General features: G+C 39.0%; 1 protein-coding gene across 6 annotated transcripts in view; it reads left to right on the top strand.

The window, feature by feature from the left end:
* RUNX1T1 (RUNX1 partner transcriptional co-repressor 1) overlaps positions 1–25,169 on the top strand; it is a 117,118-nt gene that overhangs the window by 44,071 nt on the left and 47,878 nt on the right. For 3 of the 6 annotated variants that reach the window (XM_074898733.1, XM_074898734.1, XM_074898735.1), the window contains 2 exons: positions 19,611–19,748; positions 23,446–23,687. In XM_074898733.1, coding sequence (XP_074754834.1) covers positions 19,611–19,748; positions 23,446–23,687 — 380 coding nt within the window. Of the gene's footprint in view, positions 1–17,666; positions 18,656–19,610; positions 19,749–23,445; positions 23,688–25,169 lie in introns of those variants that run through there. The other 3 variants (XM_074898737.1, XM_074898738.1, XM_074898736.1) reach the window with 2 other exon arrangements.

Below are 25,169 nucleotides of genomic sequence, written 5' to 3' on the forward strand. Positions count from 1 at the left end.
GAAACTGGTTTGCAACAGTTTACCATGTCTTTGGTCTTGGTGGTTTTAGTTTTCATTTCTCTGCTGAGAGAGGGATGACGGTGGTAAAACTGTTTCTAGAATTCAGGTGGTCCACATCGGTTGAGTTCATCCTTCCATGGTGCTGTAGGATCTCCTTGCTCTAGGGTCCCGAGAGAGCTTCTGTCAATCTCATTCATATTAGATCTTGGAAGTAATTTAAATTACCTCGTTAAGGTAATTATTTGATTATTTTACACTGAGATCACCATTAGATTGCATTCCATCTTCAGAAACAAAAGTGAAATCCTTTGCAATTTTTAGAGGGGATCTGTGCAGTGTATATTTTAAATCGCAAAGTCCTAAGTGAGCACTTTGTTGTGCCCTTGCAAATGGAAGAGAAGCGAGACAGTGGCCTCTCTGGGGGTACTATTTGTGTCTCTCATGTTAAATTTTTAAAATATCTTGAAGAATGCTCATCTTGTTTTGTTAATTTACTTACATCTCTCTTTACATTATTCTCTGGTTGTAAAAGCAAATCTGTATTTGGGTTTTCTATATTTAATAAGCAAGGCTGCTGCACAGGAGATGAATCTGTGCATGAAACTTTCATTGAGAGCTTGGTATGAAAGCAGAGTCTTCAGAGTGTCTATAACAGGTTCTCTGCCATCTGAGGGAGAGACAGTGTTATAGTCTTACTTTGCCCTCTTCAGACTCCTCTGCGTGGACAGAACCACGTCTTGATGGAATCAAGGTTGGATTTGCATGGGTGCTTCTCAATTGACCAGCTAGGCGTCTTCCTCTGACATGTAAATTGGTATAGTAGGAGCAGAAATTTCCAATTCCTTTCATTTTGAGGAAGGAAAGTAATGGTAATTGATCTTCAGAGACTGGCAGAAACAGAATTCTTTAGTTTATCCCACTGTACAGCTTTTCCTTCTGTCTGCTTCTGCTTGGGAGTCTGTAAACGCTCCAAAGATAAAAACACTACCTGCGTTTCAGGTATCGACCTGCATCCCTCTGTAGAGCCACAAGAGAAATGTTATACTCTCTCCTTAGTTAACTTCTATATTCTTTCAGAAAGAGCTTTATGGATGCTGCTGAATGACTTGCTTTTTCTTGAAGGAATACAGAAAATCATGATGACTTGATTTCATCCTGACACCAAGCAAATATGATTGCATGGTTTTGTCTGGGGTATTGGTTCAAGACAGTCTTGAAAGAATGAGTGTCTATTACTTAATCACCAGGAATGCTTAATAGTTTTGTCACAAGTGTTTTTCTTTTTTGGAGGCTGTAAGTGTTTTTGCTGTCTTGCCACACTAGATAATAGAATGAAAATAGATGTCTTGATGAATTACCTAATGGGGATTCTGCTGCAGAAATTGACGCTTGCTGAATCAAAATCAAAGCCTTTTTTTGTCTCCTTTGGTCATTACAGTAAAGCTGCTGCTTTTTAAATATGTCTGCTTACAAGCCTGGGATATTCACACATTGTTGCATGCAACTACTGGATTTTTGAGGGCTCTTTGCCACAAAATAATATGACAATGCAGATATTATGATACCGTTCTTTAAAACAGATCTGATGGTGAAAGATGATCAACAGCTAGCATATATCATCATCTTCTGATCCAAACAGGTTCCTTTGGGAGTTAGCTGTACTGTTTCAGTGTGTTGTAATTAAATTGAGTGCTGTTAAGGTGTCAGAAATTACTTTATAATTCAGGATAATGGACTTAAATAGACTTATTTGCACAATGCAAATCATAATCTAGCAAATTACCCTTAAAGCTATACATTAAATAACAAAATGAGCCCCCCAATATTCCATAGGAAAAGGAAAAAAATTGGTCTGATTTCTGACTCAGTCCCTAAGACATCTTTCCATTAGAGTCTATCTGGACTTAATAGATGCTAGAATAATGCCTGTTATTTGGGAATAACAGTTGTAAAGTGCTTTGTTTGAAAGAACATTCTTTTTAATTTTAGTTAGAATTGGATGAGTGGGGGGAAATCCCTGTCAACTAGACCTTTAATACTTGGAAAAAATCCTTCCTATACATAAAACGGATAACTCATGTAAGTAGCTCTTGTCAGGTTTTGAGCAATTTTAATTCCCAGAAAAGTTCATGTGAGTTGCGAATACTCATCATCTTGTAGAATTAGACTGTATTATGAGAAGGCTAAAGTTGCTAGAAAAATAATAGATTTACATGCATAGTGAGAGCTGTTTGTAAATCAGCAGGTGGTTTCTAAAATATCAGAAATTAGCAAAATGTTTACTGATGTGGTTTCTTTCTGAAAAACAAACTTATTTAAAAATACTTGAACATTAAAACTTCAAATGAGAAAAGCTGATTTGCTTTTCTTTAGCCTTCTTATGTCTTTCGTGTGGTTTGAATGCACAGACACTTCATTTTCAGTTCCGAGGACAGTATTTTATCATTTGAAGGGCCCAGTAGAAGGAAAAAAAAGAAAATAATTTTCTTGCAAGCTATATATTTCAATAGGAGGCATATTTCTGTGAACAGATAGGACAAATTCAGGTGGTACCAGAAATTCTGTTTTAGTTTTGTATGCATATGCATATACTTTCCTACAGAATACTAGATTACATTTCTCTTTAGTCATATAAACCTTCCTTTGACTAAATTCATCAATGATGCAGAGCAGTATTAAAATACTACACTTCCTTGGAATCATATACAGGTCCAAGCAATCCTGATCAAAATCAAATAATGTAATTCTCTAATTAAAAGTAAACTCATTTGCCTGTGTGCCATTTTCATACTCCAGTTTAAAATTAAACCCTGCCCCCTACTCTATAAATGGCTGTTGAATTGTGTATGTCTTCTCCGTAAAGGTTTCCAGTGTGGTGAAAAAAGGAATTTAGTTCACAGATCTTTACATCAGTTTCCTCTGTTTTATTTGATTACACAGAAAATCTTACCCTTTGCTGCTGCACCCCAATTCTTCATTTGCCAGTAGTACTGAGGAGGAAATTTGTGTTGCGCTACTTATACATAATTTGAAACTATTGTGCTAGCTTTAAACCCAAAGTCTTTCTTCATCTATCGTTTATCTCATGATGTTATCTTTTGTACTCGGTACCCTTCAGTAAGCACAGCCTGACACGTCTCGTGGCCTTTACCTTCTACGATAAAAAAGATTGAAAAGATGCTTGGCACCACCTGGTGAAGATGAGGCAACCCTGGAGAACTGTGCTTCAGGAGCAGGTGACTGATGCTAAGAAATGTGCCAGTCTAGGGACACAGCTGAAGGGTTGTAGTAGGGAAGGGGGAGGGGAAGGGAAGAAAAAAAAAGAGCAGGAACATTAATACATCTTCCTGAGGTTTGATGGGACATATACTGCCTACTGTTCCATCTGGTGCTTATGATAGCATGGCATATTAGCATGCTGCAAGTTCATAATGTATTCAGGGCGAGAAAACACCACTTGCATACCAATTGAGGCGTCCTCTCTCTCAGAGCTGCCTTTGAATTTCAATGATGTTTATGCCTCCTAAGCCATGACTGAACTGAACATTTCCGCTCGTGGAGGAATAACAGCACTGAGGGACTCTGGCTCATGTGGGTTTTCTTTCTCTTCTCTTTTTATTTTTCTCCTTTTTTTAAAATTCTTTTTTTCCTCCTCTCTCAATTTATTTTGTTTGGGGAAGCTTAAAGACAGGTTGAGGTTTTGGACTAGATAATTACATAGCTTCTGTTAATATTACATTAACTTCTTTTTAAGGTTGTAGTCTATTGTCTTTTTCCTTATCTCAAAATGCTTAAAGGTACTTTTTATGACATTTTGATGAAATTACTCTTAAAAGCAGTGTCATAAAGCATTTAAAAAATAGCACGTTGCAATTCTCCTTTGTATTCAGATTTCCTGTATTGCTAAATGAAAGAACAAACAATAGCCTGAATTCCACATTAAATGGTAAATTATTTGGGCCCTGCATCTTCAAAGATTTGATTTTAACTTCAAATGTTCTACCATAATAGGATAAGTATCTGAAGTTGAGCAGGTCTGTGAGTCTTTGTAGGAGTGAGGTCTTTTTATCGATCTCTTGCAGGAAATGTACGGATATGTTCGTTTTATTTCTCCCTACCCTGTCCTCTTTGAAACTCTGCTGAGATTGACACTTGACTGGAGACAATCTCAAAACTGTGCTGTAGAAACTCTCGACTGCACATTTTGTTTCTGAACTTGTCAAAGATTGTGATCTTTTTATGGCTCAGTGCTGTGAATTGCTCTGCAGCCCTCCTTCCAGTAGGTTTTGAAAGTGTGAAGTTTACACATAGGGTAGGGTATTTGATGTTGGATTTTCAAGTGTCTGGAGTAATACGTGAGTACTAGTCACATTTGTCTTTGTTGGTGACTGTGCTTCTAAACTGCTTCACATGTTTTGAAAGTCCTACCCCAAAGAAGGGAGACTAAGCTTTCTGCTTGTCGTGGTTTAACCCCAGCTGGCAACTAAGTACCACATAGCCGCTTGCTCATTCCCCCTGCAGCAGGATGGGAGGAAAGGAATTGGAAGGGTGAAAAGTGAGAAAATTCATGGGTTGAGGTAAGAACAGTTTAATAACCAAAATAAAATCACAACAACAGCAATAAAAATTGTGATGAAATAACAGAGAGAAGTAAAACCTAAGAAAGACAAGTAAAGCAAATGAAAACAATTGCTTACCATCAACCCACCAATTCCCATTGAGTTCCTGAGCAGTGGCCCCCTGGCCAACTCCCAAGTTTTTATTGCTGAGCATGACATCATATGGTGTGGGATGTCCCTTTGGTCAGTTGGGGTCAGCTGTCCCAGCTGTGTCCCCTCCCAACTCCTTGTGCACCCCCAGCCTGCTCGCTGGTGGGGTGAGAAGCAGAAAAGGCCTTGACTCCGTGTAAGCGCTGCTAAGCAATAACTAAAACAGCTCTATATTATCAACACTGTTTCCAGCACAAATCTGAAACATATCCCTAGTAGCTACTATGAAAAAAATTAGCTACCTCAGCCAAAATGAGCATGCTGCTTGAAGAAGGAAGAATGTTAAAACAGTATTTCTAATACAGATCTGTTTAATGAATGCATTTGGTATCTAGTCCTCTACCTGCACAGCTGGACTCTTGCTCCTGCCCAGAACTGACTGTGGTTTGAGGCTGTAGCTTAATCTTTAATGCATATGACTGTCATGCTAATATAACTTTAATAAAAATATACTAGGTAGCACTTTGAACTCCTTCACTCTAATTTAAGTATTAATCCACTTGATTACTAGAAAAGAAAAGATCTTGCTGTAGTTCTGATCCATTCTTTCAAATACATCCAGCTGTGACTTTTATAAATACATATTTTCAGACAGTCATTTAGCCACTCTTGCATAGATAAGAAATGAAAAATGCATTAGTCATCTTGACAAAGAATAAATTGACTTCTTTTGGTTCACTATCTCAGTATCTGTTGTCTGATGTCTTAAGAACATTCCTTGTTTATTGATAGTGCATTTAGACGTAGGTATTAATGTCTTGGCTTCAATGCTAATTATTTTTTTTTCTTAATACATTCAGGAAGGCTAATGTTACTGAATAGGAATGTGGAGGAGGTAGTGTGGGTAATTCAAGCAAGTTTAGTCAGCACTTACAAGATTCTTGAAATGTTTCTTGATGTCCTACAGAACTGTTAACATCTGCACGGCTTGTGAGAAGAGCCACATTTATTACAGCTGTATGCTAGCTAGAATGCAAAAGAAAAGGGGGGGATCAGAGTTAAGAATGAAGCAGCTGGCTTTCAGTACGGAGATTTATAATTTTACTCTCATTACAGACCGACAGTAAACTCTACATGGACTCTTTTACATCAGCTTCTTTGAGATGGCAGGTTAAAGGTTTGGGAATTTAGCTATCAGTAGGTACAGTCAAACAAAATACACACAGTTTAAAAGAAAACAAAGCTTTTACATAAATAATCACAAGTGAAGTTCAGCATTTTGAGATGTTCCAGTGTGACATAACATGATGCAGAGCAGAGCATGTGTTTGAAGTCTACATTTTGAAATGGTAAAAAAAGAGAAAGATAGATCATTTTAAACAGTAAGAAAAAGAAACAAGGAGTGGGGGAGTAACGGATGAGAAGGCTGCTGGCTCCCTGCAGAACCAATGAGGTAATAGTTTCTTATCCCTGTTCTTGTCAGGGTTTGGGGTCGCTGGAGGGAAGGAAAATATGTTGAGAGACTCCTGAGATCCTAGCTCTGACTGAATGGAGTAATAGTACCTTGGTGTGTTTGTTTACCTCTTCTTTTCTCTCTTTTTGTGCTAGAGGAGAAAATGAGGATAGAACAATAGGTATCAATCTCCCATTTTCTGTTCCACTTCTTCCTGTAAATAATCACATACATGTTTCCAGAATTGTGGGGGTTTTGTCCAGGTTTGGCTCCCCCCTCACCCATTTCTTTCTCAGCCATTGAGACAGATTTAAACCCAAGCTATGCCAGTGTCAAAGCTATTTGTTAGTTGTCACAAGCTTTTTTCAATTTTAATTAAGATCAAAGATTTTTATAGTTTTGTTTTCTCATTTATTTATTTGATATGAATGAAATCTGGTATTTCTTTTGTTTCCTCTGGGTAATGTAGGTTGGTATGCTTGATCTTACCTTTTTTCCATGCACATTTTAAGTGAACCTATTCTGGTTTTGCTCAGTTAACTTCTTTACAATGTGCCCAAGCCATTTACAGTGGGAGTGCCAGGATCTGTTACTGTGTCTCCTACTGTTTCTTAACAACCTCAGCAGCTGAGGAAGCTGCACGTCTGTTCTTTATTGCTCTACCTAAATGGTGGTTCTGAGTAATTTTCTAATATTTTCTATTACAAAATCTATTGTGTGTTTGTTTAGAGTGAAAGCACAGTTACCCAATCAGGAACAGGGCTAATAAGGACCATTGTGATGATGAAGACCATCCTCTTGTTGCAAGAACTCTTTAAAGGAGTTGGTTGAGGTATCTTTATCTACCCACACATTTCTGCTGTTCATGCTGTGATCTGTAGCAGATGTCCACTCTGATAATCTACTATGTTTTTTATCCCTTCTATCTAACCTTAGACTTTTCACTGCTACACTCATCATCATTTAATTATAGCGTGTGGCATTATAAGAGCTGTAACATATAATTACTGCCTCTTCATTCCATTCTTCTGGTAACAGAGCACAGGCAAAAGCAAATTTTTTAACATTTCAGTTATGCAAATGACTTCATTTGATTCATCAGTGTCCACCACTTCATACCTTCTCGAGTGATGGTTTTAGTTTCTAAAGTTTATTTCCACTTAGTCTTGCGGAAACATATTTTATCTTAATTTTTTGCAGATTGTTGGCATTGAACAGAATTATGTGCAAAACTGAGTAGCTCTGTAAGTCAGGGCTCATAATCACCTTTCGAAATGACCTGTTAAGTTTCTAATAGGTCGTTTGTATGTACAGATACTGAAACTACTTGCTCTGTTGCAATAATTATGAAAAAGATAATGGATAGGAACTCATTTGGGGGACGATTATTCATGTTAACTGTTTAGGTACTCCTATTTTCCCTTTTTTAAACCTGTATTTTGTATTTTTGTAATTTGCCTTGGATGGTTGTTGCAGTTCAGCAGTTCTTTATTTCTTCATATCCAAGCAGTTTAAAGTCTACCAGACAACTACTGATGTGTTTTACATCTTCTATTTCAAGTGAAGACTATAAAGAAACATGTCCTTACAGGAGATCTCAGTGCAGTCACTATCTCTCTATACTTTTGAATTGTCTCTGCCATTGGGATTTAGCTTGCTTAATATGTATTTGGTGCCAGAAGGATGTTTAGAAAGATCTATGTGAGCTGCCCTATTATTTTTTTCCTTTGTTTCTGCCCTGCTTGCCATTTGATCTCTCTGACTGATTATAGATGTGAAGGAAAAAAAAAAAAACAGGTTTCAAATTCATCTATCAACACATGGCTATAGTTGTGTGAGCATGATCGGGGTTCCTATGGCTGGATATAGTGTGTGATTGTAGGCATGCCGCACTGTCTGATGTGCTGCGTGCTGCAATTTTGCTTTTTGAGTACTTCATGTATGAAAGCCATCTCTAAAGCAGGATGAAGTGAGGGGTGGAGGGAAACTTCTGACTTGTTTGGCTGGAGTAAATAGATGACAGTAGGTGACATTGAAAATGGTCTTCTGTTGCAGCCAGTATTGCCTAGTTAATCCTTTCAGGAAGAAATGTGTATAGCCAAAATTTAGAGAGAATACTATGTTTGGTACTGTGGAAACAGAATAGTACATACAGATGTATACACACATAGTATCATAGGCTTTCCTTATATCGCACAGCTGAAGTTAACTTTTGATACTGGAAAGAACTTTTCTTTAAGCACCTCCGTTTGGGTTTCTGAGTACCTTGCCATTTATTTGAATTTTCTGCGTGGAAAGGGAGTTTCCCCTGTGCAGCTGCACAATATCGGCTCCCTCTGGTGGTCAGCAGTCACCTGTAAAAATTTCCTGCAGCTCTTGGCAGAGGTGTGCTCCCAGCCAGGCGGTGTTTCTCTGCAGGTACCCTTTCATCCAACACTCCGGTGCCACCAGCGAACGCTGAAGGTGCATCCTGGGGCTGCTGCCCCCCATGGGAAAAGCCTCCCCCAGTGCCCTCTCAACAACCACCTGCCCTGATGCAGAGTTTCTTTCCTCGTGTTGAATTTTCTTCCCTTTCTCATAAAAATGGCTTCTCTTCTGGTTAACCCACTTCTCAGTGAAGCAAAATGTATGTACCTGAGCAGACCCAAAGCCATACGCAGGGTGTTTCCACAGCACAGAGAGAGTTAAATCTGCTTTTTGTAAGATTCTTTTAATGTACATGACATTATTTTCATGTACGATAAAACTTACCGTATTACCAAGGGTTAAGTGCATCCACGTTGAACATTCAGAGTTCAAATGCATCAGACTTCTTTACTTTATCAATATTTCTCTTGCACTTGTATCACTGAGTGTCTGACTTCTCGCCCTGCAGTTTACCCTTCATTGAACACTCCCTTCAGTGTAACTCAAGACTTACTTCTTTCTTAGAATTTTCTAAAGCAGAATGTAAATTAAAAAACCAAACCAAACATAGTAAACAGTTAAGTATTTTTGTACTCAAAATCAAGTAAGTAAAACTTAATTAAATATCTGTATAAGTGATATACGCGCGCATACATGCACAGATACATGCACACACATAGAGGTAAGCCATGGAAGCTCCACTGATCCACAAAGGTCAATATTAAATTGCTGTGTTGGAGTAGGGGGTTTAGCTGGCTTGATGAAAATGAGGTTCTATAAATATAAAAACCTTTTTTTTTATGTATTTGTTGAAAAAAACCACATTTAATTTGAATCTGCTGGGCATGAAATGAACCATATTTTGTACAACTGTCAAGCACGGCAATGCTGTGATAGCTGAAGTTCTTTTAATATTTTATGTAGATTCTGTAATAATTACTTTTTTTTCAATTCAGGCTTCAGCTGATTTTTGGGCGGTTTTTTGTTTTGGTTTTTTTTGGTTGCAGTCTGATTTAAAATTCAAAACAAAGAGAAGATACTTTAAAAAAAAGGAAGTTTGAAGTTTTGTTGTGCAAGACTTAAGACTGCTGTGATGCTTTAAGGTCTAGAAACATTGCGTGTAATTGTATGGCGTGTGAGTGGTCTCATTAGTTTACCTACAGCTGTTTCCAGTATCTGTAGTTAAGCACATATTCTTGAGTGTTTCTGGGGCTGGGGTCTGCAAGACTAACCCAGCACCTCTCTTCCTGGGTGAGATCACCTTATTTCTCTGCCAGTTTGAATTTGTGTGAATACACTTGCTTCAGAAGGGGGTTTTACATTTCTTAGTCTGATTTTTACATGACATGCACAAGTTTCTTCCTTTCCCTCTTCTTTTACGTGGTTATATTATTTCATATTAGCTTTTAAGTATGCATGTGATATATTAGGTCAGACAATTGATTTGAAATATCTTTAGGTTTTGCTAATGGTAACATTTGTTTTGCTTGTGAGCTTATTTGTCAATAGCAATGTTTCCTCACCTAGGAAAGTATTTGAGATGAAGGGTCTTAATTTCATGTGAGGTTTCTGAGACTCCTTTCCCCCCTCCCACCTCCACACTGCTGGTTTCAGGTGTGATCCAGTGCCCAAAATAAGACAGTTGGTGTGACATGCAGCATCGAGGAGGAGCTGACTTGTAACTAATAACGAGTATTTTCTCACACACTGTCTAGACAGTCAGTCATGTAAACACAAGATGTCTTTAATGGCATCATCTGATGATGTGAAATGATAGTCTTCCAAAGTGTGTATTTCCACAAATGCCGAAGTACTGATTAGGGTAATAAATTGCACTGCTCGAAGATTGTCAGTGTATAATACCAAGATAGGGTAAAAGCCTATAGTTTTACTTTTCTGTTGCTGGTGGTGGCACTAAGTAATAATGGCAGCACCTGAGCAAGGGTTTCTGGGGCAGATACATTCATGATATATTTTTCATTGGTGAATATATTCAGCCAGTCTTGGCTGGCTGAATAGAAACCAAGGAGTTAGTATGCCTGGTGACTGAGGATCACCAATTCTTGTGTACGCCAGCCACACTGCTAGAGTAGTCTGAATGCTTCTGGTTCTTGTGGGACAAAGGACCTAAATCTATACAGGAATATTTATACTATCTGCCTTAGCAACTTTAGGAAATAATAATCAGAGGCTCTAACTTTTCTTTTCACTGATCATATGGGGAGTATAGTCTGCTAGTTTAGCTATCTGCATTAGACAGCAGAAATTAGCAGCCTTCCTTGGACTGGACTGGTACTTGCTGAGGAGGGAGTTTGGCTGGCCATCCTTTCTGTCTTATGGGTAATATGTTGCTTCCCAGGCCTGCACATTTGGCCTAAACAGAACAAACTTTTTTTCATCGTTTGAAGTATCAGTGGGAGGAATTGGATATTTGGTTGAGTAAAGTGGCACAGTCTGATAGAGTGGGGATTTGGGAACTTGATCCATGGAAGTGAGGAGCAGTCTGTCCCAGACTGGCCAACACTGCTCCACACCTTAGAGGATCTTTGCTTGTCTGTGACAAATTCCACAGTTCAAAACCAAGCAGAGCCAGACGTATATCCGTTACCTTCTTGGTAATCCTTATGTCATATTTTCATATGTATAATCATGGAAAATATCACTGCCTACACTCATGTTTGATTCTTTTTGAGCCTAAAGGACTTCTGTCATGTTTTATAAATCTAAGCAATGCCTTTTAAAAAAGTACAGCCATAATAACTTTTGTTGCTGGCAGAGTAATTTAATACCTAAAGTTGCCCTGAATCTAAACAAGCTATTTCAGATTATTTTATCTAGTCTGTATTGGAGACTTCAGTTCTAGTTAAATTTAATGGAATACTGGTATCAGTACTCTCTTAGGACTTTTCTAAAATGGATACAGCTCTGTTTTACACTTTGTATAAGTGCATTAAAAAGAAAGGAGTTAATATTTATTTTGCTTCAGACTTTTAGCTGTGTTAACAAACTACTGTTAATTTGGATTAAAATATAAACATGCCTCTGGAGAGCAAGTTTGGAAATTTTAATTGGTATTGGGAGAGAAAATGTTCTTACTTGTAGTGGGAAGGATGTGTGCTATGTGTGGTTGAGTACATAAGAGCATACAAACAAGACTAATTTGATGCTAATAGCATTTGAGTTTCTTAGGTGTATCAGTCTAACTTTATCTGTAGTTTGTCAAATAACATTCAATCCTGACAAGGGCAGGTCTTCCATAGAAGATGGTACAAAAGGAAACAAATTACTGGCTGGGGAGACTTAACATACCATTGGTTTCCTCTGTAAGTATAAGAGAAGTGAAGGGAGCCATTGCTAGTGTGGAAGGGTTGTCACATTCATAGCTTGTAGGGGAGGTCTAGGAGTGGGTTTGGCCAGTGATTGCTCTGATTGTTCTTCAGTTCTTCATGCTGAAGGCAGTGGGCACCTGTTCTTCACTCAGGCCTCAGCGTTCAGTGAGCTGGTTTTGGAATAGCAGTAATAGTTCCTGTGACGTGAAAGACAACCCCTCAAAACACACAGTTCTTAGTTTGGTAGCTTGTCAACAAAATGAAGTAGAAAAGATCCAGGAAACAATGTAAACAGGGAAACAGTATTTCAATAATGGTTGTAGGACTATTTGCTTATTAACTGCATTAGTTGTGCATACATAGAGGCATCTTCATGGGTGCTTTGTGGGATATTTAGAATTAATATGCATTGTCTTTGCCTTCATTACAGGCCAACTGATATGTATTCAGCCACGACAAGGCCACTTGTAGACTATTTTTTTGAGGGCTTATGGAAGCATAGGGCAGCTGCTACAATTGGCCCTTATTTTGCTTGTCTGTCATGCTAAAGTATTTCATAAACTGTTATGGTAATAGTAGAGCTAGATTTAGAATGTATTCTTCTTCCCTGCGTTCCTTTGTATGTTCAAGTGATTTTACATAGTAAAATCTGCAAAGCCAGGAAGGGGGAAGGAGAAAAGAGGCGTTTTAAAAAAGGTGCAATTCTGACAAGAGTCAGTTTTTAATTATTTAATAACTGAAAGTGAATTTATGATAGTTTGGAAACTGTCAAAACATGTCAGATTGTTAAATGAGAGGAAAAAGATTATTTTTCTAATTCCCCCCCCCCCCCCTCCCCCCCCCCCCCAATGAAATTATATGGTAAAACAAGTTATTTCTTTCAGGAGAAAAATATATGTCCAGGCAAAGAAAGCCAAGCCATAACATTTCTGTCGCAACTCTGAGATTGAACTCATGCATTGCTTACTCTATAATATGTGTAACTATCTGTCCTTCAGCTGATAAGCCATGAGCGTGGGACACTTTTTTTTGCTACTCAGAACATTTCACCCTAGAGAACTGCAATGAAGGAGAATGCTTGTGTTTTTGGTTGGTCGTCATGATGGTAGGAGCAGTCAGGTACTATTATGGATGAAGAACATGATGCAAAGCATTGTCCATCATTCACCTACTTTACATCATCCACAAGCTCTTCCTACCAAATTCGGGTGACAGTAGCACAAAAAAATCCCATTATCTTTTGGGAGACAGAGTGGAGATTGCATTATTCTCAAGGCTTTTTTTTTAGCACGTCTGAAAAAAGCTCTGATAACTTGGCCTGAGATAACTTCAGCGAACTCCTGGGATGCAGAATTTCTTGTAGCTCCTGCATATTAGATGAGAAGAGATGGGTAAACTGAGTGTGCTTTAATTTATTCTGAATAGCTGGTGATATGAAACATTCAACTATCTGAGCAGGGGAGAACCAAGGTAAGGCTGCAGTAGAGTTGTGATACTGCTCTTGCAAAAGGGTCTTCAGTATGTGAGCTTCATGCCTGGTGTACTAAGGGGGCAGTGAAATGTTATGTTGTCTTGAAACTTTGCTGTGCATGTCTGTCACTTGCCCCACACTCATCATTCTCATTCCTGGTGGATAAAGCTTGCAGGTATAATGTTTTGTGACAAAAGATGGGAGTCTGAGTATCGGAGCTGCTTTCTGATACTGCCTTTCTGCAAATCACCTAGGGAGTAAAAGTTCTCCACTGGGGAACTGGAAACTGGGTGATGTTTTCTTTCTAGGTCAGTAATGTGACTGCGTCTGGTGCTGACAGAAAGTTATGTCTGTATTATGCCTGTTTGAGATCACTTGTTTATAGTGTAAAAGCATCCATTGTGGTTAGGTCCTTGTTTATTCATTAAGAAAAAGTCAAAAGGGCCAAGAGACGAATGTAATGAAGACTGGACTGGTCTCAAGCAAGTCCCAGACATGCTTGGCTGTGAGAGAGTCTGAAGTGGTGTCATTCAAATGTCGTGTTTTATGGCTGTATTGCAGGACTTAGAGGTTTCACCAGGTGTGCAGTGCGTGGGGTGGGTAGGCTTTACAGTATATATCAGACTTACGCTGTGCATTCTTGAATGAGTCCTTTTCAACCAATAGTACTATCCTGCTCTGTGTAGTGGCAGGTCTGGGAGTCGAGAGTTGTGGGTCTTGTAACAGCCTTACAGTGCTGCATGGCTTGGCCAAAACTAGGAGGAAAGGTTCTTTACTGACTGTAGCATGATAGCGTTATGAATGAAAAAGCTATGTAATTTGTCCTCTTGGGTGGACTTGTGGATTTGTGTCTCCCAGTTGGTCACTACTGTGACTCACAACTTGTACAAACACAACATGCTTGCAAATTCTGTGCTATTCTTCTCAAAGTAATCAAAATTAGACCAATGCCATCTATATAACCATCATCAGTATTAAATCCCACAGATATTAGTCTCAATTAATATCATTTGGGTGGTGGAGGTGGGTCCTAATCCCATGTGTCGTTTGTGGGGTTTGTTCTTTCTGTCAGTTTAAAGGAAACAAGACAATGGCTCTTTTAATTTGGCAGTTTTTATTTTTAACATGTTGGCACAGAAGTAGTGAGTACTGTACAATCAATATAGAGCGTCTTTTAAGAATCTTTCATGCCTGAATATACATCTGGAACTGTTTGCACTAACTAAAAGTAAAATAAATGCCACAGCATATTATACCGTACTTTTTTTCATTTAAAAAAGGAAATTGAAAACACACCACTCCCAGAAATGCTTGACATTGAATTGGCTATTGAAATGGTATCAGTAAAGTATTTATATATTCCATATTTTGTTCCATACATCAGTTTTCCTTGATGCGTTAGACTTGGAAGGGTGCCATGTGAGCTGAAATGTTGCCATATATGAAAGACCGCCTTGTTTTAAAAATGGACTAAATCTTTTACGGTACAGGAAGTAAAGTAAAGCAGTTTGAATACATGCACATCTCTTTGCCCCTGCTCCTGCACGTTTTACTTTGTCTCTTCCCTGTTTGTCTTCAGAAGCTGGCTGTGCTTACAGTAAACACCAGTGTTCACCTAACAGCTAAATATAGTGATACCATAAAAACTGAATGAATGACAAGTATAGTTTCATGAACCAAGACATCCATAGAAGAAATATCACAATTTAAATCTGGTTTTACAACATTCTTTAATTTAAAATGGAGTAAAATACTGTGGTAAAATCACAGTTCCTCACTTTATGCTGTAAAAGCGATTCAAGAATGTATATTTCAAAATGTTTGTGTTTGTTTTTTTCTTTTTTTTAATAAAAAATATAATCCAAAGCAAATGCAATAGATCTCTGCATACTTGAAACATATTTTCTGAATTTATTCTAAGTCTCTTACTGCACCAGAGAGTTGTGTGTATGGATTAGGACTAGACCATTATTTCACCATCTATCTCCATCCTGAATTGATTGCACCTAACACTGCAGAATGAATTGCATATGTCTCCTTTCTCCTTTGGTTTGGAGGACCTCTGGTTTCAGCCCCATTTGATCCAATCTGGCCTAAGGAGTGAAAGTCTGTCACTAGTTAGAGGGATTCACTGGAAGAAATCTTTGCACCTGAAAGAAGTTACTCTCTCCGTATACACAGCCCGTGCTCTGAAATGTGTGATGCTGTGGGATACTGCCTATATGAAACTTCCTGGTATGTCCCTGCTAATTCAGGATTATGGTTTGAAATGTCCAACAGGAAAAAATATCAGAACTATCTTTGCAAGTGGGGAGTTTGGTTTGAGAAGAAAGCATAAAAATGGTTTGAATTCAAGAAATTAAGCCATTTTAAGACAGGGTTTTCCTTAAAACTTCCAAATTTCAGGGAAAGTTCAATGTATATGCTTCTCCATTATAAAACTGGAGCAAATGTACATGAAATCTTGCACAGGCAGGTCTTCACATGTGAAAAACAGGTTTTGCTCTTGAGGGATCCTTTCTTTCCCCTCCCAGAATCTCATCATCTCTGAATGTATGGAAAGCAGAACATCCACTGGAGTTTGTATCAAAAATGTCTATGTATCAAAAATGTCTATACATAAAAGCCCTCATGCAATGACATGGTTTAGGGTAAGCTTGACTCAGGAATACTGTTTAAATACTGTTTTGTCTTTAACTTTCGTATTATCGGGCTATTGTTCAACAGTTAGAGTAAGAAGTGTTGGTTGTTGGGTTTGGTTAGGATTTTAAAAAAAAATTTTTTTAAATTTAAATTTTTCATTTGAAAAAAAAAAAAAGATTTATAGAAGCTGGAGTTCTAGGCTAAGTATCAGACACTACAAGCTTTAGGAGTTCAGATCACAAGAACTGGTAACACTATTATCAGAGGTGGCTCTGCTTTGTGCTCCATCACCACTCCCTCCCGAGAGATCTAAAAACAGAGCTGCTGAGGTTTTCCAGGGCTGCGGGTGGTAGGACAGCAGTGAGTGCAGAGCTGCTGTAGGCAGGTGCTCCCAGCCCCATAGCTCCTGTGGAGGTCAGGGAACCAGCTGTAGAGGCAAGGAACAGGTAAATAGCAGCAGTAAGAGTAGAACAGCTCCTGCAGAAGTTTTGCTGTTAAAGAGGGTGGAAAAGTGGGATGTAAAGGCTGTTCTCCTGGGTGGTGTGGTGGTGTCTTCCAAGCATGTGGAAGAGCTTTGCATTTGGCATTGTACTTCTTCAGAAGCCCCTTTTTGCCCTCCTCAAGGAGACTCTCTGCTCTGACAAGACAGTCTTGTACTCTAGTTAGAAATGGTTTGAGGTATGCTTGAAAGGAGCCTTGTATCTCTTCACAGAAGGCAGGGCTAGGGAATTTATGGACAACCAGATACAAAGCTATGTGCCTGCCATCATACAGTAGCAGAGTGTGGTTTAGGGCTTTGCAAGGGGGGAAAAGAGGTTGAGCAAAGGTAAGTGGCCTGTAGAGGGATTTTTTTACCCCTAAGAGGTCCAGAGAAAGGTAATTAGGAAAGGCAAGCCTAACGTCATTAGACGTACATGAGAAGTACAGAGGTCTGTGGATAATTTCAGTGATCTGCAAACTGGGTGGCAGACATTGTTCAAGGGAGTAAAAACCAGTTGGATCATGGTAGAATGGCAATCTGAAATTGGAGGGCAAAACCAGCACACTATTTCCCACTACCGTGTTCAATTTAAGTAACAAAACATTGCCAGCTTTTTGGAAAAGCCTCCCCCCTCCAATCTGAGCGCGTTTCTGATCAAACCTGAACTTTGAAATGCAGCAAAGGAGGGGAGCAGGAGCCGTGCGGTTGGTTACAGGCTCGGGATCGCTTTTAGTTATCAACAGCTGAATTGGAGGATACAGGCTGTGCCTGCTTGCTGCGAGCAGCAGACTGTTAGAGGAGTTCGATTTCTCTCACTCCTTCTTCCACCCACCTCCATCTCCTCTGTGCCTGTGTCTGCGCTCCCACATGCTTCAAATCTGTGTACCTGGACTGCCTTCCTTAACAGTTCAATGTGAGTGTTAGCAGAATGAAAACCAGATGGACCAGCAGTTCCCACTGTTATCTCCCCACCAGCTCTGGCAAGCCTCCCTTTCTCTCTCCTTTCTTGGCATGGCAGAAATATTTGCCTTTATTTAGGAGGGCTTGGGCTCACTGCTGTGCCTCTTTCCCTCTGTTGCAACATGAGCTGAAAGCTATTTATTCCCTTGTTGCTGAGGTTGGTTGAGGTGAGTGCAAGATGAATTCAGCTATTAAGGAAGCAATTAACATTTCAAGATGAGTTTTCATAGTTCTTTATATTAAATGAATGGCTTGTTGAAGATAAAGATTTAACTGTTTTAGTATAGTGATATAGAAAGGAAATTTGTGTAGAATATGTTTAAAAACTTGCTTTTATTTTCCAGAATGTAATAATTTACCGTTGCTTGATTTGCAACTCAAACCTCACCTGTCTGTGTAGCAGCTTTAATATTTAAGCTAATGATTTTGTAGAGTGTTCCCTACACAGTGCAGAGGTTTACTAATCTTAGATCAACACTACAGATCCTGTAATACTGTATCTGTATTCCCCTCATCCTGTTCTGGGGATGTTTCACTGTTCATTTTCCCCAAATTTGTCTCTGAATTCTATATGAAATTACTCTTCCAATGACAACTTGAAGCAACGTCTGCAGGCACTTCTACAAAGGGTGAAAATGGCTTCTGTAATTGCAGTACCTGACACACTAGATCTCTGGAACATACTTCTCAGTTTCAGGCAGCTAAAGATTGGTATCTATTAGGCGTTGTTAATTTTGGTGGGCTTTGGGGTTTGGATATTTTTTTGCTTTCTGATAATTAAGTGTTTTGAGGCTCTTTTAAACATACCCTTCCTTTGTTAAATGTGTGCATTGCATTTAATTTCTCTTAGTGTCTCTCAGCAAAAATTTTAGATGTGATTTTTCGGTTGAAGTTTGTATGTTGTTAGTAAGAACAAGGAAAGCACGTCGCAAAGTGGAGTGACAGAATTTATAGAAGTGGAGGACTTTGCTATTGTCTTGAATTAAAACCACAGATGTCTGTGCTTACCCATTAGCAGCAACACTTAACTTACTTTGCAAAATAATTTAATGGAGCTCAGGAAGACTTGTGTAGAACAGTGTATAAAATAAATAACCCTGAGCCCCCAAAGAAGGGATGGAAGAATTTAACTTATGCCCGTTAAAAGCTAAACTTGATCTTACTCATCTTTACTCAAGATGGCTTGCTAAACTCCTGGCATGAGTAAGGAAGCCTTTATTTTACTTCCAGTTCGTAAATGTTGTCATATTTTGCTGATTCTTGATAAATGAAACCTAAGGGGTTGGGTGGGTTTTTAAAAATTTTAACAGAGGTGTCCAAAAAGATGTTGAAAAATAAGATAATTCTATAGCTTCTATAGCAAATATTTTGCATCTTTAGATCTGTAGTTGCAAGAGTACTGTTAGGTTTTCTGCCTGGTTTTGCCTTTAGTTTTCTTGGGGAGGTATGTTTCTACTTATCTTGCTAGTTTTGAACATTAAACTTGTTCTTACTGTGTGAAGGTGGAGATTTAGATGCTTTTTTAAAAACAATGGTATGTATGTGTGATGATTTTGGCATGTTGTGTTTATCTTATGGTGAATGTCAGAATATCCAGGGGCAGGGTGGTAAAGTGATCCAGAAGGTGTGTGTTATTTAACATAAGTATCTCTCCATGATTACAAAGGGAAGCGATGGAGAGGGCAGCAGGTGTTACAAAGAAGAGACATGAAGAGAGCTGGCTTCAACTGATATTCCACCAAATATCTCACCTGTACTAAAGAGCTTCAGGTTTTAGTTCTGGAATAGCTGTCATAAGGGGATTTATTACCTTCCTGTCTCTCTGTTTTTAACTCCTGGCTAATGTGAGAGCCTTGAAGGCAGGTGGCATTATTGCATCTCCAGGAATGCTTGGGAGATAGCATCTGCACATGCTAGAAATAAACCCAAGAGATAATGCAGCACTGCTACAAATGAGGTCTTACCATCTGTGTTACACCTTCTTAAGTAAGGTTTAGATGATGTAATTTGGGAAGAGCACACTACAGTAGATAATCAAGTGTAAGTCTTTCATGGCAGATGCTGAAATGGCTCACTTCTTGCATTAGCTTTTAAATTTTTGTCAGAGGGGGTGTGCTTGGGGAAGTAAACTGGTGTGTTCCTGTGGTATGTGTTGCAGATCGCACTGAGAAGCATTCCACAATGCCAGACTCACCTGTGGATGTGAAGACACAATCCAGGCTGACGCCTCCAACCATGCCACCTCCTCCCACTACCCAAGGAGCTCCAAGAACCAGTTCATTCACGCCCACAACGTGTAATTAGACTTATTTTCTTCCTTTTCTTCCATATTCTTTCTATTCTATATTTAAGAAACCATGAAGGGAAACCTGAATGACATGTCTGGAGCAGCATTTGATTGTACTGCAATAAAATTGTTAAGCAAAACTAAGATCATAACAGATTAATGCATCTTTAAGGTATTAAGACATTCAGCTCAGAGCTTTGTTGCTGTTTCATTGATAACTTGGCTGCAGTGTCAAAGAACAGCAAGCACTGGTTTCCCATGTACTTAATGTTCAGACCAGTCCTTCTGTGAGAGACACAGAACAACTTCTCTTTTATGCCATTCTGTGTTTAAAGGATCCCATTTCCTTCTGTATAGAAACCGTAGGGGTTTTATGTTTTTAATGTGGGATCAATACATAAGGAAAATACCTATCTTCATCCCACTTATTACTGAATGAAGAATTCTGATTTAAGTGCTGTATATTATCTAGCTAATATTGATGTAAAACAAAAGATAAAGGCCTTATTTTTTTTATCTAGAGATTTAGAGTCTGTGACCACTTCTCTAAATCACTTGGGGCTGCATCTCTCTCTCAATTTATTGATGTAAACACACAAAAAACTCTTCTAGTCTTGGTGGAATTACTCTGCATTCGTATCAGTGTGACTGAGATTTGAATCTGGCATGTTGTCTGGACTATTCTTTTCACAGCCATGAAATGATCCACATTTCTCTTACCAAGATTTAGCTGCAAATTTCTTGGTCTCTTTTATACTGCCTTGTAATAGTATAAACATGAGAATGTGTTTACATTTCACATTTTAAATAAAACATTTTTAGAACAGTAGAATACATATGCCTAAACAGAATGAAGGCAGCATCTTCTATTTGTCTTGCCTATGTCTGTTTAGTCCCTTTCTGTCTGTTAAATGCCTTATTTAAAATTCACCTCTATGTAGAAGGCCAGCTGGAGGCCTTTGTACTACTACTTATCCCAGGAACCCTGTCCCGATGATTTACATCGATCTTAAACAGTGAGGAGGATTTGTGCCAGCTATTCGCATAAACTCAAATTTTACCCAGTGACCTAGATCCCACAGAGATTTGTCTGGTTTGCTTAACTCCAGCACTTGATTCATCCTAGGAGCTGCTTTGGGCTAAAGTTTTGCAGTATGAGGCTCTTACAGATTAAGCTTTGCAGTGTGATGTCCTTTGCACAGTTCAGAGTAATCTTTGGCAATCATAAAAGGAATAGGACGATCTTCTTTAATCACTCTTACAATTCTCATTATACTCACAAGATTTCTGGATGTTTATTTCATTGGGTTCAGCACGTTGGAAGGTGTGTGAACCACAGCAGGCTTTTTGGGGCTGTTTATAGGAAGACTAAAAGTCTAAAAGAAGTCTTAATTTCATTGCCTTTTACCCTGTCAGATCTTGGAGTTTGGCCTTAGTGGTTCTAGCTTGTACAGTAAACAGTCACTTCTGTTGGAGTATGTTACATTTGTTATTACTATAGTGGGAATGACTGTAGGCCAGGAGGATCATCCTTATTTGGTTTAGATGATTAAAAACTCTTGACATATATTAGTTTGAAATTTTAAATGCTAAATTTTGCTTCATTAATAACATGGTTTTGTTTTAGAAATGATACAGGTCTTTGACAGTTGGCAAATTCAGACTTTATAAAGAAAGAGATAAAATTATTAGTACGGGGTGGGCTGTTTTTTTAAAAAAAGTTTTAGGGAAGCGGCCTTTGAGGAGTATTTCTATATTTCTTTTGGTGTGGGAGAAATTTTACCTGCCTTTCTCCTGCTCCTATCTATCCTAGGTAATGAACTCTATTGTTCTCTTCTTTCTTGACCATAGCCCCAGAACTCTCAGCCTAGAGCAGCCCCTTACTAGTGACTGAGTTGTTGGGTGGTGTCAGTCTAGAGCAGGACATATGTCTTATTCTTCTCACTTCTCATTTACTAAGTTCATGGTATGATGACTTTTGGCTGTGCAATTTCCTTTCAATCAGAATATCCTCGCAATCACTCAGATTTCTCAGTCTACTTCAGTGCTCAGAGCATGGCTTGAAGCTGGACGTGGAGCTGAACTTGCTGAACTTCTATTTCTTCTCTTCCCACTTCTTGTTCTCGCTAGCCCATGCTACAAGAATAGGCAACAAAAACTCTGATAAAACACAAGCAGAAACTAGATAACCATTCAGATAGATTTTTCTGTAATGCTTCCACAAGGGCACTTCAGTCATTAGGGCAAAAGCGTTGTGGTAGTGATTTAAATCTGATAATAGGGTAGTGATTTGAATCTAGTAATAGGTGACTATCCTCAAAAAGAGTTTGCTGTCAAAAAGTAAAGATGACCAATGAAGAAAGCGACAAGGGGAAAGGGATGTTTGGCTTCAGAGGGTCTGGTCATTAAGAAATGTTGTAAGTTCTTTAAGTTGCAAGTTTGCCATGGTTATGCTTTTAAATAAGAAGCAACTTAGACTAATACACCTATGCTTCTTTGACTGTAGACCAATTCCTGATTTTTGATGCTTTTTGTGATGGGTTCTGAGTGATTTCCCAGACAGAAATTAGCAGATTTCTCCACGGCAATGGCCAGCTGAGCATGGCTGCTGCTGGGTGCAGTTGTATGCTGCATGCTCACACCTGCCAGTGTACCGGTATATTCATATTTCTAGGGAGCTGTCCTTTTTCTTGCTATTCACTGTCATTTTGGCGAGTCAGACTCAAACAACCCCAACAGAGTGCGTTTGACTGTTGCAGTTCCAAGTAACCTGGGTGGAAAAGGATGTCCTCAGTTTGATTCTCTGCTCTCTTCTGAAGTGTGGATAAGAATCAAACTGAAATCACTGCCAAAAAACTCTGTTGTTGTCTTTGGTATGTCTGCATGAATCTCGTTGCCATAAATTTTGAACACTTAGTACTTTAGATAGTTATTCTCACAGCAACTTTGCAACGGGAGGAAAATACTTTCTTATCTTTTTCAGAGGTATGGTATTGGCACATGAAAGCTGAGTGATTTGCTCGTGGTCTCTGAGAAGCCTTCTGAAGTCTAGCTTCATGCCCTAGATGCAAGGCTTCAGGCCACAGTGAGCATGGCACCATTTGTACCTGCACAAACAACTTTGTGTGCTCCATATGTTAGCAACTAGAAAATCTGTATCGGAAAAAATAACCTTCTCATTGGGTGGTGTAAGGTTAAAACGTGAAAGTCCTGTTTTATAAACACAGCTGTCAGTTGTGTGTACAAAACACAAGTAAAAATATTCAGAGATAAACTGAGGCTTCGTGAAATATGTCTGCACATTTTTTTCTACCCCAAAGAGAAATTTTTTTGGTCTTCAATCATACATGCAGTCCTGCTCTTTCTCTCTCTGTTCCCCTGTCTCTCTTTTTAAGATCTTCCGACAAAAGGCTGTTATTCGAATGATGCTTTTCAGGTCCAGGAGTGTTTTGAGGGGACTGTGCGAGAGGCAGCTGCTGTTACTTCCAGTCCACACACTGTTCACTACCAGCTACTGGGAAATAAACTGCAGAGTGTCATTCTGGCAAAGGGCTAATTGTCTTTGCTTACGCGACTTAATTTTGAAGTCAAACAAAGAAAACCTAAGATGATGGATTTTCCCCTCTGTCTTCTTCCTCCCCCCTCCCCCCCCTCCCCCCCCCCCCCCCCCCGCCATTTTGTCTTCCCTTCTCTCTTTTTCTTTCAGTAACCAATGGCACTAGCCATTCACCAACAGCGTTAAATGGAGCTCCATCTCCTCCTAACGGCTTTAGCAATGGGCCATCCTCTTCCTCTTCCTCTTCTCTGGCTAACCAGCAGTTACCGCCAGCTTGTGGAGCTAGGCAACTCAGCAAACTGAAGAGATTTCTTACAACTTTACAGCAGTTTGGCAATGACATTTCACCAGAGATTGGGGAGAGAGTGCGTACCCTTGTGCTAGGACTTGTGGTAAGCAAAAACCCAAAGATATAATAACTGTGATCTTTTTCTCTCCTTTTATGTTTGACATGTTTGTTATATAAAAGAGTGGGTCACATACACTGCATATATCATACTTTAAAGGATACCAAACATGCAAGAATGAAGTGCTGGCTCTTGCTGCTGGAGCTAACATGAGTATCTTGACTAGCTTCCCACGAATGGCAGCTATTCCCAACCAGATACAGACTTGACTCTTTTTGCCAGTATAGTAGTATGCTGTAGTGGTGTGAAAGGGTTTTTGTTCTGTATTGGCAGCACATCTAAGGTAGACATACCTTGAATTGTATAATGTAGTAAAATATGGTTTGGCTTGCCTAGTTTAGTTGGCGGGGAAATGTAGAGTGCCCTAAATACATAATGGCAGAAGACCGGTTAAAAGGATGAGCTGAATATGTGTTTGGGCTGTGGTTATGCAGAGGAAAGCCTCCTCTCAGTATTCATTGACCCCAACAATGAGGGACCTGATGGTGCATTGGTGCTAACCTCAGTCACCTTATTTATAAGGTTTCTTTATGTGATTATATGGCTGAATTAAAATTTCAGCTTTTTCTTACCTACATATGTCAAGTTGGGCTGCTATTTTTCAGGCAAACTGTTGTGAACCTGGCCCAGGATTCTTTTTATTTCCAGTAAAGTCCTCTCTCTACCAGACATTGTTGTCTCCCATGTATCTCTTTCAGCAATAATTAGATGTACCAGGAAAAAAACTGTTGTGGTGCTCTAATTTACATCTGTTCTGAGCAGCTGCAGTTGCCATTGACTTCATTTGGAGCAACAACTGCCAGCACTGTTTAGTACTAGGGCTCAGGTGTCCTTTGCTTCTTTCTCCATAAAACCCTACCTGACAGCAGTGGGTGCCCCTTCACTTGAGTCCATGTCAAAAGGAAGTTTAATGTAGGCATTGTAACTTCAATGAGTCCTACTCTCCATTTACTTCCATAGGCAAAAATGCCTGTTTAATGTGGTTTTGCTTGTGGAAAGGGGAACTAGTAAAGAAGCTAAAGACAGCTTTTGGAGCATCTACCTGCTCTTGATCTTCAGATTAAAAGTGCTTGCCCACTGTTAATTACAGTTGATTTTTGCCTTCATCTGAGCTCTGAAGAGCCAATTAGGATCTTTTCCTTGGTCTGCATCTCACATTATTCCCTTGATCAACCCTCTGCACCATGTGGTCTTCAGCTGCAAAGTAATGACTTTCCTACATAGCCTAGAACATAGTAAAGTAAGTATAGGAGGAAAAGTGCAGTTTTCCTGTTTCCTCAAACAAGGAATGTGCCTTTAAAAAGTGTGATTTTTTTGTGTGTGCATGTTAATTACCACTTCTGCACAGAAAATTACAAGAGGCTCTAACAGAAGAAATAGAAAAAAAAAAAAAAAAGTTGAGAAAAGCAGCTTTAACTGATGTTTGAAGTGTGAAAGCATTTCCATGCCTAGCACCTGAGAGCTTAA

This window comes from Athene noctua, chromosome 2, assembly GCF_965140245.1.
Source record: "Athene noctua chromosome 2, bAthNoc1.hap1.1, whole genome shotgun sequence".
NCBI classification, from domain to species: domain Eukaryota; kingdom Metazoa; phylum Chordata; class Aves; order Strigiformes; family Strigidae; genus Athene; species Athene noctua.